At 47.7% G+C, this 15,829-nt stretch overlaps 1 protein-coding gene across 13 annotated transcripts in view; it reads right to left on the bottom strand.

Moving 5' to 3' along the window:
- Window positions 1-15,829, bottom strand: part of LOC311323595 (shisa family member 6) — a gene marked incomplete at both ends in the record, with an annotated part of 48,613 nt that overhangs the window by 5,058 nt on the left and 27,726 nt on the right. For 7 of the 13 annotated variants that reach the window (XM_084455850.1, XM_084455855.1, XM_084455856.1 and 4 more), the window contains 3 exons: window positions 1,074-1,094; window positions 2,362-2,424; window positions 9,249-9,287. In XM_084455850.1, coding sequence (XP_084311976.1) covers window positions 1,074-1,094; window positions 2,362-2,424; window positions 9,249-9,287 — 123 coding nt within the window. The remainder of the gene's footprint in view (window positions 1-1,073; window positions 1,095-2,361; window positions 2,425-9,248; window positions 9,288-15,829) is intronic. The other 6 variants (XM_084455862.1, XM_084455852.1, XM_084455854.1 and 3 more) reach the window with 3 other exon arrangements.

The following is a 15,829-nucleotide window of genomic DNA, read 5'->3' as shown; positions in this document are numbered from 1 at the left end:
GGTACAGACTGGACAGGCGAGAGGGGTGAGGTGGGGTGGGGGGGGTAACAGCAGTCCAAAAACAACAACAGGACAACAAACAACAGCTGTTGGCTCCAGAGCGACCCTGCTGCCTGTGTCACTGCGGGGGGCAGGCCTAGGGAAGGAGGGAGGGTCGAGGTCCTGACTGATGCGATGCGATATGACGCCAAAGAGAGAAGCACTGGGGCTTCTGGACTCTAGCACTCTTGCTTTCTTTTTTTTCTACCCCTCCCTCTTTTTGCTTTCACTTTCTCCCTCTCTGTCTCTCTTTCCCTTTGTCTCTTCTTCTTTCCTATTTTCTTTCTCTTTTCCCTCCCTCCATATGTCTTTTTGTATTTTTCCATCCATCTCTCCCTCTCTCTCTCCCTCCCTCTCCCCTGTGGACTGCTAGCCTGTCACGCAGTGCAGAGCAGTAGGAATGGGTGTGGCTCCAGACTAGCTTCCAACAGACAGATAAAAAAATATGGGCTGGGTATCGGATGCAGGAGAGAGAGAGAGAGAGAGGGAGGGAAAGAGAAGGTAGAGAGATGGAAAAATACAGAGACAGACAGGAGAGGTAAAAAACAGATAGAGAGAAAGAGAGGGGAGGGGGGGTGACAGCAGGGGACCAGGCAGCTGTAGGGGGTGAGTTTGAGAAGGACAGGGAGTGCGCTGTGAAAGAACTGTCTGCCACCCTGCCTCCACAAAGAGAAAAACTGTCTCATACTGTGACATGCTGTAGCTACCTCCCAACCAAACACATCTCACTGCTATAACACAATTCCCAGTATGACCACGCCACATACTAGGTAGAAAAGGGGAACATTACAAAGGCAGAAGTGTGTGTGTGTGTGTGTGTGTGTGTGTGCGTGGGTGTGCGTGGGTGTGTGTGCACCCATTTCTGCACATGCACGCAAGTCAGGTTGAGTGTGCATCTGTGCAGATTGTGTGCAACCATGCGTGTGTCTGTGAGTGTGTGTGAGTGAGACAGGGACAAGGAGAGAGAGAGACAGAGTGTGTGTGTGTGTTTGCACGCGCGTACATGGGTGCATGTATGTGCATATGCGACTTACCACGTCTCAATGATCGGTGAGCTAATAAATCCAAATGAAAAACAAACATTTCAGAAACATGGTGATGGTGTGGAATAACATTCAATCAGTCAAACCCTGCATCCCACTTAGAAAACCCAATATCCTATACCACCAGAGCAGCCATCAAAGAGCTCATATGCTGGGCCTCTAGATCCCAGTGCTCCTGACGTTGTGACAAAGTACGGATCATAAAATGCATGTTTTAACCCTTACACAGACGCCTATGGTTGCATCATTCAAAGAGCACTGAGGGACCAATGGGGGACATCTCCTCTTATGTACCCTGTGACCAACGCTTGTGTGTAAGACGTTTGCTTCACATTGTCCTTAGATTTTAAAGGCTCTACTCGTTTGTCTGTACAGGCGTGTATATATATATATATATGTGTGTGTGTGTGAAATGGACCACACATGGGATTTTCTACAGGACACGCGAGTCGGTGTTACGACTGACGATTTGACTCAAAAAGCTTCCGGATCACTGGACCTCACAGAATAGTTACACAAACACAAAAGGAATTCGATTTTTATCTCTCCCTTTTCTTTTTCATCTTTTTATCCCCCACCCCCTCCCACACCACTCCCTCCCTCTATCTCTCTTCACCCCTTTTGTCCAGACGCAACCAGCGCTCTTCTTCACATTTGCCCACCCGTACTCCCAGCCTCACTCTAGCCAGCTCACAAAGGAATGGAAAAATTGGCAGCAAAACGAATAAGAAAATGACACTGTCCATAAAACGCCGGGGTGATTTTTTTCCCCTCCCAGTGGGGAACTGGGAGGTTCTGGTAATAACACTCCATCTGTGGATGACAGGGTTGATCATCTGAATGCCCCGTGGAGGAGCACAGGACCCGGGGGGGGGGGGGGGGTTTGCGGACGACCTTAACACAACATTAACCTGATCTGCAGCCAATCCCATTTCCTTATAAAGATGACAGACCGTCACCGGAGCTCCCTTGGAGAGTCGCTCATCCGCTCGGCAAGAAAAATGTTCTCGGCTACGGGATGTGACACCTCTCTGATTCTATCTTTAACAAATGCCGGCTTTTCGGTGAATGAAGGGATTTGCACTGAGGGGGAGCTGAGGGGAGGGTGGGTGTCAAGGGATGGCTCACATGTCAAGAAGTATATCAAAGTTAACACCCAGGGTCTTGGCTGCATTTTCAATACAGAGAGGTAAGGTTGGCGTCAGAAGGATCCCACAGCGTCTGTTTTTCTTCATAAAGTCGAGTGTTTTCTAGACGCTAATTTGTTAGCTTCGCTTACCATTCTTAGGTGTTCGTGTTGGGCTGCCTAGAGCAACATGGTTATAGCTGTGCTGATGGGTACCTGCAATGACAAAAGAAAACCAATGCAAGATTCATTCAATGTTCATGAGAAAAAGGGTATTCTGTATCTGACCAGTGGCAACAGATACAGATCATGGTTAGTAAAAAGCTGAAATGATCATCGTTAAAGGGATAGTTCACTAAAATGTTTGTCAGTTGCTCATGGTCTACAGCCGAAATATTTTCCGAACATGACATACATTAGTATAATTTAATACAATTGTATGCGCCTGACAAATTCATATTCGTATTGTGATTCATCCCTTTAACCTCCTCAAGCTAAGGACAGTGATATTTCGAGTGATGGACAGAGAAGGAGAGAGATGGAGAGATGGAGAAGACCAAGAGAAAAGAGACTCAGCGTCCTCGGGCCGACCGTAAACCTCGGTGTTACCCTGGAAAGCACAGTCAAATCCAGTTTAAAGCCGTAGGATAACAGAATTGGAACGCAGACCATGGCGAAGAGAAACGAGCAGGCGTGCACACACGGAACATTTATTATTCACAGCGACAACATAACAGCCAGGGAGCTGCATAATTGAACAGAGCCCACTCAAAGACACAGAGATCACGACGGAGCCGCTGTGTGCATACGAGTTCTGGCTGGGATACGGATCTGAACACCCCATTACCTACTTCAACATCCGCGCGTCTGAGGTCAGGATTGGGCCCAGACAGAACCCACTAGACGGTGACATTGCTGTGAAAACGCGACGGCCTCGAAAACACAAATGAGTACAGTAGCTCCTCTTTCGCTGGTCACTGATCCGTTGACGCGTACAGTATAGGGTTCGGTCTTTGGTTTGGTCTAGCCTGTATGTTGAGGCCTACGCATGCTACAAAAAGCAGCCGTGTCTAAAGAGATGGTGGAGGTGTGGGGGGGGGGGGGGGCACTGCCCGCCCAGAGATTTGATTGCCTCCCCGCCCCCTCCGCCATTTTATAAATTCCTAAAATCACCCTGGCCGGCCAGTGAAAGCTAAGCATAGTGCAGCAGCCGTGCCAACTACTGTAGTAGTCCATCAGGAGCCAGAATGACATGATGTTCCCCAAAATGCCAGATTCATCTAATCCAATCAGCCAGTCTGAGGGCGGCAGGCAGCGACAGGGGGGGGGGGGGGCTGGTATGGCAGCAGCAGTGCTTGGCTGGCCACGTAAGCGTGGAGGCGCTTTAGTTGAAAGATGGCCCCTTTAGAGAGCCTATTGTGGTGAGAGGTGATGAATGACAGCTATTCCCTGCACCCTGTGTGTGTGTACGTGTGTTAGTGTGTATGTGTGGAGTGTGTGTGTGTGCGCGTGTGTGTGTTTTGGTGTGTGTACATGTGTTTGTGTGTGTGTGTTGGTGTGTGTGTGTGTGTACTGTACTGTACTGTATGTGTGGAGTGTGTGTGTGTGTGCGTGTGCGTGTGCATGTGCATGTTGGTTTCTGTGAGCTTGAGTTAGGAGGCAGCAGTAGATAAGGAGCTGCCGGACTGCTGTTCATTTCATTTGCTGTTTGCTGTTGAGCCTGTTTAAAAATGCATTAGTTGACTGGTGAAACATCCATTCACATCTGTCAGAGAGTTGGGAGTGATGCGAGTGCTCTGGCTCTCACATGGTGGTTTTTTGATATTTGCAGGAGTTATACAGAAAGATGGAATGTGTCATTTGTGTGTCTGTAGCTGTTCTCGGCTTGATTTCTGAGAGGAAGAGGAATCTTGACAGTAGCGATTCAAGGGTGATTTGTAGAGAGAGAGAAACCGGGTGGGTTTGGTTTGCGCAGTCACAGATTTGGTGGGCTGGGTCTGCTGAATATATTCATGTACTTAATCTTCCTGGAAATCAGACCAGCTCTCTGTCTCTTGGTCACATTCCAGTGCACAAAGAGACACACACACACAAACACACACACACACACACACACCCTGTGATCTCAATTTTAGTCCACCAGTGTTAAACTGTTGGATTAAACTGAACCATTTCATCATTGCAGCTCCAGTCTCCGCTCCGTGTGCTCCCGTCGCCAGGCTCCGCCCACGCTAGCTCCGCCCACGCTAGCTCCGCCCACGCTAGCTCCAGAACTCCTGCTTGGCCAGGGTTCCTAATTAAGAGGCCGGACAGCTCAGTTCAATGATCCTGCTGTAAACCAGGGGACCAATTAGCAATGAGAGTGCAGGGCCCCCGCCAATAACACCCCCCCCCTCCCTACTCCCCCGGAGCCCAGACGGTGTTATCGGCCCAAAAACAGGCCCGGCGTTCTGTCATCCTCCCCGGGCTGATTCTGTACCCCGGAGTCCCCTCGTTCTTGAGGAGCTCCAAGAAAATGTGTCCGTCAATGACAAAGGCGGAGGGGGTATGGAACAGCCAGTCAGGCTTTGATTATCGGCCTCTTCTCCCGTTGTGATTGATTGGGGGGGGGGGGGGGCTGGTGTGACCATGTAATCAAACAACAGGGTTATTTTCTGATTGGCACGTTCTCCCGGCTGGAAGGTTAAATACGCTCACGATTTAAATTGCTAATAGGTGTACTCTCCCTGTTCTGCGCGTTCGATGGCGCAGCCGGGCGGTGGGTTAGGGAGGGAGGTGTCAGTCAGGCGTCGTCTGGGTGATTCATCCACACTGCAGTATCCCAGCCCGGGGCTGTGTGAGATGCCTCTGGTGTGTGTGTGTGTGGGGGGGGGCAACCAGGTGGGCTTCGGAAGACGACCGCCGACGGAGCCTGCATATCAACATCCAGATTGCGTCGCAGGTGACTCAACGCTCTAGCATTTGCATTGCCGGCATTACCATACCATCACACTTAACGCGGGGAGGGGGGCGCGGGCAGTCGAACGCTGAGGAACCATTACCTCGAACACGAGTGCAGTCTGAGTAATCCACCTCACAATCTATATTTCAGTGTTTGGTTTACGCCGACACACTGAAACAACATCCTCCGCCATCGGCAAACACAGTGATTTGTTATGCGATCGTGATGGCTCTAAATGGCTCCCCTCAAGACTCATTTTGGGAGTAATTTCCCTTCCTTGTCCTTGTGTTTTTAGCGTTCCACCTCTGGTATCCCTGCTGTCGTCCCGCCAGCCGGGAGCCCAGTAATCAAGGATGCCTTGAAAAGCAAGCCAGCAAACAAACAAGGTCATCAGTGAGAGAGCGGGAGGGTTCGCCTGAGCAGCTACGGGAGCCGTCAGGGCCGGCCTCCCTGATGTAAACCCCTCCCCAAAACCACCCCAGACCCCCTCCCCTCCCTGATGTCAACCCCTCCCCAAAACCACCCCAGACCCCCTCCCCTCCCTGATGTCAACCCCTCCCCAAAACCACCCCAGACCCCCTCCCCTCCCTACGGTCCCTCAGGCTCAAACTGCTCCTTCAATCACTCTGAAATTAAACTTCTCAGAAACCGCACAATCACATTGCCACAGTCAACAACGTCCCAGCACGATTGGTTGAAATAAGGATGGGAAATATGAATATGCATGTACTATGTAGAGGGTATAACGGCATGACAACAGCGTGTTCATTTATTCAGGAAAAACAACAACAATATTCATGAATTAATTCACATTATGAACCGTCAGAAACAGTCAAGATGGTCCTGCCAGGTGTCCCCTGGTGAACACACAGACTAAATGACAGTCTGGAGGTGAGAGAGGGAGAGACCAGAGCCTAGCTGGCCCTGGGAGGAGAGAGAGAGAGAGAGAGAGGAGGGGAGAGAAAGACAGAGAGAGCAGGGGATATAGAGGAGGGGAGAGAAAGACCGGAGAGCAGAGAGAGAGAGAAGTGGAGAGAGAGAGCAGAGAGAGAGAAGTGGAGAGAGCACAAAGAGGAGAGAGTGCAGGGAATTAAGAAAACAAACAAAGGAGAGAGAAGTAGTTGGAGAGAGTGTAAGAGAGCTAAGAGGAGAAAGAGGACAAATTATAGAGAAGTGATAGAAAATAGAGAAGAAAGAAAGAAAGAAAGAAAGAAAGAAAGAAAGAAAGAAAGAAAGAAAGAAAGAAAGAAAGAAAGAAAGAAAGAAAGAAAGAAAGAAAGAAAGAAAGAAAGAAAGAAAGAAAGAAAAGGCCAGCAATCAAACGACAGCCTGTATCCATGGCAGAAGCAGCCCTCAGTAACCCTTTGTATTCCTCTCTCCTCTCCATCCATGTGTGTGTGTGTGTGTGTGTGTGTGTGTGTGTGTGCGTGCGTGTGTGTGTATTTGGTGTGTGCATTGGGAAGGTGTGTGTCAGTCTAGGGGTCTCCAGCTGACAGGTGGGCACTGTCAACGCAGCTCTTCTGCCCTTCAACACTCCCCGGCCTCACAGCAAGACACAGAGTGCTGAGAGATACTGTAGGCCTGGCATTTACCAACTGACAAAGACTGTTAACATTTAACGGCTAAACGTGAACAGCCATAATAGCCCTGCTCCGCTCAGCTAGCCTCGGACACGTCTTGGGCCCCTGGATACGCCAAACGTACTGTCGTCTCCCTCCGACATCGATTCTTACAGAGTCACACTCTAGGGAGGATTAGAACTGACCCAGTTGTAGAACTAGTTATATAATGCTTCAAGTTATATTTATAGCACTCATCTTCCAAATGTAGCCCTCGATAATGACACAGTGTACATAAGTCTCCGGGCGTTGAGATTAAGTACAGCTGGACTCTCGCAACGAATATAGACTAATTAACCCGTTGACCTAATTACTTTCTAATGTCTGTGTTTTGACTATGGGCCACTATGGATAGCCTTGGCTGTGATTAAGAGAAAATAACTTAATTCCTTTTGTTGCAGTACGTGCAGCCGGTTTTCCTATATCGACCACCCCTAGATAGTAAGGAGTGCCATGAGCAGTCACAGGAAGAATAGTAGAAAGGAGGAGCTAGTATGTTTTCATCTTCAAAGCTAGAGCCCATAACAGAATGCGACAGAGCGTGAGAGAACAAGGAAGACGCTTGAACGCTTGCGAGGGTGAGCATGTTGACAGAGACAGCCCTAGCAAAGGTGGATTCATCTTCCCGGTGAAACCATTGTTTGATGCAGCAAATGGACAAATGGCCGGTGATGCCTAAACCGAGAACGGGGAACGGGGACGACACGGCAGAGGGTAGTAGTGTTAGCGGCATCATCCCCTAAACAAAATGAGAGTTTGCTAAATGCTTGCTAACACTCTCGGCCCGAGGGGGACCTTTACACTTTACACAAGGAATTCTAACGCCACTGTCTGTTCTGGAACGCCAGTAAGCCTTCCTCGTTCGCTCATAACTCACTATAGCTCCCCGAAGGCACAGCGGACCAGCTAGTCACTTGATATCTCGGCACGGCGCTCCTCTATGAATGCCATGACTCACTGACAAACACGCCATGATGGACTGGGAAGAGTGGAGTCGTGGGGGAGGGGAGGAGGGCGAGGTGCGTTTCATATCCAGTTCACATAACAATATGACAGACTGAGAAGCCAGCCCCTGCTGACCCTGACATGAGAAAGAAGACATACTGTAGGAGAGCTTTATTGAAGATCTCCTCCCCTAGGAGGGTGCAGGGTTGGGGTGGCGTTTTACAGACAGGTCGCAGACACCAGATCTCTCTCCTGGACCTGGCTCACCTTTCCCGTCTTCGCAGCCTCAAAGACGCAAGGTGATTCACAGGTTTATCAAAAGGTTTATCGACTCACACGGCAGCGATCTTCCCCTCCCAGAGTCCCAGGGTATCACACAGTACCAAATCACACTCAAACAAAAGGAATCATTCAAGAAAGACAGCGTTTGGCTTGATTCCTATCCGGCGTTTTCGAGTAGTTGATTGACGTACCGTCAGCTGCCTTTGTGGGACGGATGAAAGGCCTTCCTCCGAGGAGAAGAGGGTCAACTTATTGCCAGCAAGGATAAGCACAGATTTATCTGATGTCTTCTTTAAGTAAAAGAAGTAACATCATTCAAAGCTGCCTTTATCCGTACCTCTGAAGCCCTCCTCTGCCGTCGCTGGGGACTGAGAGAGTCCTGGACCACACAATAGTAGACACCATAGAAGACCATACAATACACACCATATCATAACCAAGGCACCATTCAATAGAATACACTATACAATAGACAACATGTACATGTAAACATACTGTAACACTTAGGCACCATGAATAGATAAAAGGCATCACCGCCATACATGGTAAAATAGTTTAGGTTGTAGACCCATCATACACAGTAGTAGTAGTAGCGTTAGATAAAGAGGGATGGTATGAGACAGGAAGACTTGGTTTTTAAGCACAATACAGTCATATGAACTGCAACACACATGATCAAGAGGTCAATATGTGTCCAAACATTGTTTTCTATCGGCATACTGTAGGTAGAATTAATTCAAACAAATATTTTATATGTTTTGCTGTTGATCCTTGACAAGGAGGTTAACCGAAAAAGCTGGTAAATATAAAGCAATATGTTGTTATGTCAATGACAATTAACAATTATTATACATGATTAGAATTGAGATTGCCTCTGTATGATGTCCCTTGCAGTTGACCCAGCATCACCACCACACTGCTGATCAAGATGGAGCGAATGCACACACACACACACACACACACACACACACACACACACACACACACACACACACACACACACACACACACACACCACTCACAGAGACAGGAGGGTCAGGGGGTCAAGTACAGGTTAGACAGAGGTCATCGGAAAGGCACTGCACCACAATGAACATGGCAGGTAGAAGTTGCCCCCCAAGCACAGACCCAGGGTCAGATTAGTGTAGTCCACATTCTAACCATAACTACTACAGGGATGGACTGTAGATCTGACCGTGGAGCAGTGGTTAGGGTCAACTTGGACCTGATCCACACAGAATAGCCAGTCCTACCATGGTGGCTTTGGGAGCGGACAGGCCAGTGTGTTTCCCCTAGAAAACAGAGACCAGGCACAGAAAGTGTTAAAGGTCGGAGGTCGCAGAGCAAAGGTCACAGTTGATTCACATGATAAAAGCATCTGCTAAATGACTAATGTGATGTCACGTGATTGTTGTGGTTTCTCTTAGGGAAGGATACAATCAAAAGGTTGAATAGTCATCACCAGACATTCTGACTCATTGAACCATTACACTTTTACAGCAACAGTTCCCAGAACAGCAGGGCAGAGTGGACAGTGACCCCGCCTAAACAGCTGAGCAGTTCATGTACAATATGATATCACAACACACCCTTGTAGAATCCAATATATATAACAACAGTAAATGCACACAAGATGTTAAACCATGGCTAGATATTTATATAGCACATTCAATCAGGCCTTGTTGAATGACTCTTGACCCTGAGTAACGCTGTAACAACACAAACACACACACACACACACACGCACAAATCAACATTAACCTGATATTTGGACACAATAGAGGAAAGATACAGAGAAGATAGGGAGCAGTGGAGGAGAGGAGGATGGAGGGAGAGGGGGAGGTTTAAAAGTCAGCGTAGTTCATGACAATCCAGTTACCACAGGGCTCCATGCAACCATGCAGCTCGCTGATCCATCACTATCGATTAACCATCAGCTCCTGAACGCGTCTGCCGCCCACGCAGCCCAACGCGCCGTCACGGAGCCGCGTTCCCCAGCCCGCCGCTCGCATGCCTACACGCTGCATGAATGGGTTGTAAAACAGCCCAAGACCTTTTGACCCCATACAGTGCAAACAACCGCTGTGGTCGGGGGGGGGGAGGGGATGTTGGAGAGAGACCGAGAGCCATTGTTCAACTGGATATAATAAGAGTAGCAATTACAGGGATGTGGAGCTGTGGGGTCCCGTGACTTATAGCCCTGACCTGACCATGCCATTGACGTGAGAAGAAGGTTTAGGTAAGAATTACAGCAGCAGAAACATTCTATACTACGCTGTAAATCTCCATTCTGCAGCACTTGAAGTCAGCTGTGGCGGAAAAAGCTATATTCAGCAGCAGAACTTGCCTAAAGGACATTACTCATGTACGGTGCAACATTTGTTCACTGTAACATCTCAACTCATGTTTTCTACGCCGCGTAACTGGAGTATGTCAGTCAAGGATATCTGAGCTGGTGGCGACCTTGGGCGTTCTGTTCAATACCTTGATCAATGTTCTGATGAATTCGTCAGTCTGTCTGCCGACAACGGCCATTTATTGACACGACAAAAGCCCGCTCCCCCTGAGGAGAAACTCGTTTCCCACATCCTGGCCCATATCTGATGACACATGACGGGTGAGGGGATGAAATGGGGTTAATCTATAATTCGCTGACAGTAGGAGGACCTTTGACACGGGACCCCAATATCCACTAGAACACTACCATCTACAACCTCTTTCCATTCTACAATGCATATTTCAGTCCTTACAGACACGAGCGGGATTCATTGTACCGTCAAGCAGGCTTTAGTGACCGAAAACATGCCGATTCTTCAGTCATTTTCAGGTCACTTGGCATTGTGTCGGTACTCATGGCATATGCAGCACTGTACTCTGGCAAGATGCACAGGTCCAGCCTGGCTTATGTGCATGGCTGGCTTGTGTCTGTTCAGGACTGGTAGGACGGAAGCGAGTCATGCCACTGAAATAGCTGTGAATTGAAACGACATGAAATAATGTCTGATAAATTAAGATAGGTCTTGTCGCCTGGACACATCAGTTCCAAAACGTAAACAACAGTGTTTGTTTATCTACATATAGACTAGAGGAGTTTCGTTCAGCATAGACGGTAATCTCTAAGAATGTCCCACATGGGAGTCCAATGCTCTGACCACTACTCTACTTGTGGAATTTAGGTAAGGGATAAAAAGGTTGGAGTGAAAGGATGAACGTGTGGAGGTTTGGGGTATAGTCCCATAAAGTCATCCACACCGGGGGCCTCATTTATCAAAGAGCGTGTAAATTCCGGTGTAAAAGAGGGCGTACGACGAAAACGCGGAAAATGCGAAATCGAGCGTACGACGAGAATATATACACGCTTTTCGGATCTATCAAAAAAGTCGTACGCTCTTTTCTGCACGAGAAATCCGAGACTGGCGGAGAAGAGAGCGTACGCGCACGCGCCCCGTGTTCCGCCCTCTCCACGCCCAAATCCAACCATATATGGTCAAAACTATGACAGCGACAACGGGGATACCCCGGAAGGAACCGACATAATATAGCGTGGAGCATTAGGAAAGACAAATACGTTTATGGAAAAACGCGGAAAGAAGAGAAACTTTTCGGAGACGGAGGTGCATGTGCTAGTTGGTGAGGTCCACGCGAGGAAGGCAATCCTCTTCGGAAGGTATTAATAGCCTACCTTTGTCTGTTTGCTCCTACAGCTTAGTAGCCCACTTTAGCTACGTTTTGTGCATCTAGGATTTGGCATACACGGACATACTGTAACATGTGGCTGTGAGGAAAGCAAACATTCTGTGGTAGGCTATGATTAAATTAGGACCAAAAACAGGGAACAATAACGCAGATGACCACTTCATAATGTTAGAACACATTAAACATTTTCCCCTCTGGGAAATTAAGACTCATCTAAATCACCCGGTAAATCACAGCATTTATTTGACTGCCAACAGAAAAACATATCAAATGAATATGGCTGCACAATGAAATGTTTAATGCATAATCAAGTTCACAGACAAACTCAAAGAAAATGATTGAAATTGTTTCTCCAGACTCTGACGTGGGGTCGGACTCAGAGGAGGGGGAGTCTGCAGTGGTCCTTGACCTGACGGTCGTGCCCCCGCGAGTTGTAGCCTCCACCTCCAGCGCCACACCCTCCAGTGCCTCCACCTTCTTATCAGCTTTGAATATATATCTTGGCAAACATAACACGGGATGATGTACAAGGAGGGGACAGATACCTAGTGAAAGTACTATTGGTTGCTAGTAAAAAGACAATAACGAGGGCTTGGTATAAGGTGGAACGCCCAACCAAGGAGCAGTGGCTGGGTGTTGTGGAGGAGATGTATGTTAGGGAGAGGTTCACGCATGCATTGAGGATGCAGGAAGGAAAGTTTGAAGGGAGATGGGAAAAATGGATGGATTATAGAAGGAAGTGTGATGATACCACTAATATTAAAATTGTCATATTTGAGTAAGAAAAAAAAGCTGCATGGATGGATGTACCCATAAGCTGTTATTGTAGGTTTTTATGTTTTATTGTATTGTCGTTGTATGGATGGAAAATGCTAATAAAGATTAAAAGTAAATAAGACAAAGAATATGTATCTTGGCTATGGACACACCAACAAGCCAGCCGTCACGCGCAGCGCCTGCCTCCAGTCTAGCCCCTACCCTGCTGTGCGCCAGGATGAATGAGTCATGCGTGGAGCCAGGCCACCGTGCCACTACACTTGTGATGAGCATGTCACATATGATTTGGGTATTTCTAGTGTGCACATTTTAGCGATTCACATAGACGTATTCATTCACTGATGGTGCCCTTATGTGGGTGCAGTCGCCATCGCCGTCACCTCTTTGGAGTTCTATCTCGGCCAGTAGGCCGAGTAGCGCCGGATTAATTTAGGCTCGCATTACGCACAGGAGGACTGTCATTTATATGCTTACCAAAGAGCAAACAGGTCCACATGATCACATATTAATGACAATCTAATTGGTCAATTATTGCCGTTTGATGGAGTGCCTGCATTAGGTGTGTGACATATAGCGCGGAAAGGTTTTGGACAGCGCATAGGTTCAGTTTGGGGAACAAATCCATATCGGACCATGAATGAGCCGGTTAGAGGACACGTCTAATCTTGCATTGCGATATATGTTGGTGCTGAATTGGGCTATTAGCCTACATGATTGTGCGTTCATGAACTGTCGCTCTTATTCTCTCCGTCAAACAAATTCACCGACGCACCACCTGCGTCGCCAGTTCCCCCTGTGTTCAAAGAGGGCGTAGAACACCGTGTAAATCGGTACGACAACTTGAGAGGTGTCCTACAAAAGCGCGGAGAAAGGCGACTAAATTTCCGCCCTTTCGGCTTGATAAATCGCAATGTGGGGGGGGCAAATGGCGTACGCCTGAAATCGCGAAAAAGACCGTGTAAAAGAAGGCGTACCTCAATGATAAATGAGGCCCCGGGTCTGGAACCCCGGTCTCCCAGGTGGGAGTCCAATGCTCTGACCACTACTATACTTGTGCAGTGAAGATTGGCAGGTTGGTTTTGGTGTCCTTTTTCCAGTCCCTATTGTGGGTTGGGGTTAGAATAAGGGTTGGGGTTGGGACAGGATCTGTCCTATAAGGCACGGGGTAAAGGTTGCAGTGAAAGGATGAACATGTGGTTTGGGGTATAGTCCCATAAAATCATCCCCACCGGGTCTTGAACCCCAGTCTCCAGGGTGGGAGTCCAATGCTCTGTCCACTACACTGCCTGTGTGTCACATCTGCAAAAAAAAATAATTTTTCCACCGACAGATTTAGCTACAATGTTTCAGCCCACCTCTGTCCTAATAGCAGAGTTGAAGACGCTAGTATAGCTACTTCCTCGCACTAGTAATCACATACACCACCTCAGGGTGGTGTAAATATTTAGTTGTTACTAGGAACTAGTCGTGCAACCCATTTAAATTTAGTAGTGACTAAATCTCGAGTTAGTCAACACTTAGGCTATGGCTAGACCTTGTCAACACTTAGTAATGACTGGTGCAACCGACTCCTGGTGTGCCTATAACGACACAAACTGTCATGGAATCACAGAATCGAAATGGCTCTTCAGTGAAGTGTCCATGTTGTCAACAGCTGTAAGAGCTTTAGATCCTAGAGGACTTATGTGTGTGCAGAATGTTTGCTCCGGCCTAACAGGTTTCAGCCAAGCTTGAACGAGGTCTCCTCACACCTTGTACCCCCCCCCCCCCCCCCTCCGTGCACACCTCACCGCCCCAACCACGCTGAACAGGGCAGTGTATTGAACAGAAACACTGTGCAGGAGGGACACGTTCTAAGGCCTATCCTCCTCTATTCTACTTGTCCACCATCACCGGGAATGAATGTTTGCTGAGATTTTCATTTAGATTTGCGCACAGGGAAAATACCAAGGTCTCTGCCGCTCGACTCTGGCTCAATAGCTTCCCTCCATCTCCTCAAATCAGTCAGGCGGAGTTTAGCCCCGTGCTGAGGTAATTCCAGGAAGAACAAATATGTGATGTCTCTCTCTCTCTCTCTCTCTCTCTCTCACACACACACACACACACACACACACAATAGGCTACAGTAGCACCATGGGTGAGATATCACATCATATACTGTATGTGTGACTTGTTTCACACACACACACACACACACACACACACACACACACCCTCCCCAGCCCTCCCCTGCTGGGTGTGTTAGCTCTCTAGCTCTAACTCAGATCCTCTCCTTACATAACGCCGTTTCACGATCCGCTCCTCTCTGTCACCCATACGTAATAGGTGACAGCGTCTTTAAATGCCGTTTCCTTTTCTTGAAATGTCATTCTTCATGTCGTACACACAGTTTTGCAGGTATGTTAGTATGGGACTCCCACCTGTGATACTACGGTCTGAGCGGTGGTCCAGGTGAGAACATCACCATGAGAGTGGAAGAAGAACACTCAGAAGACATTTGGTGCATAATTATGTACACTTTATTTTTACAGCTCACTTATCTGGCCCCCGGGTGATTACTGTTTTTTTGCTTCCCTCTGGAATATGTAGAGGTGGGTCGTATGCCCACCTCCCTTGTTCTCTGTAAAGCGCATTGTGTTGCCTCTGGGTATGAAATGCGCTATACAAATAAAGCTCTGATTGATTGATTGACTATATGGACAAAAGCATTGGGACACCTACACACTACTACACACTCCTACAGGAGCTTTTATGACATCCCATTCTAAATTTATAGGCATTAATATGGATGCCTATTCCCACATCAAATGCTCTTCTGGATGAATGGGCATTCTCACAGACACACTCCAAAATCTTGTAGAAAGCCTTCCCAGAAGAGTGGAAGCAGTTATATCTGCAAAGAGGGGACCAGCTCCATATTAATGCCTATGAATTTAGAATGGGATGTCATAAAAGCTCCTGTAGATGTAATGTGCACGTAGGTGTCCTAATACTTTTGTTCCCTTAATTTCATTCAGCAATGGAGCTTGTCAGAGGTATTCAGCTATAGCCTAGAGATAAAATAACAGATTCTGCTACTGTAGCTTCTGCAACAAGAAAGACTTTCAAAAGGTGTCAAGGTACAATGTGCTTTTAGATTGCATATAGTATTTGAAATGATTCGATGTTCCAGAACGCCGAGGGCCAAGGCAAACTGTAATATGATTAATAGCAACATGGAGTAAAGTTTCAGAGTTTACCCATCTCCTTTCCAAAAAAAACGGCATTCCTTCATTAGCCTCCCGTCTTACACAGAAATCCCGTCAGTGCAGATGGAGCAGGGTGCAGCTCGCAAGGGAGAGATAAAGACAGGGAGAGAGGG

This window comes from Borostomias antarcticus (genome assembly GCF_949987555.1).
Source record: "Borostomias antarcticus genome assembly, chromosome: 22".
Lineage (NCBI taxonomy): Eukaryota > Metazoa > Chordata > Actinopteri > Stomiiformes > Stomiidae > Borostomias > Borostomias antarcticus.
Note: the sequence above shows the minus strand (reverse complement) of the source record. Positions and strands in the feature narration are given on the sequence as shown.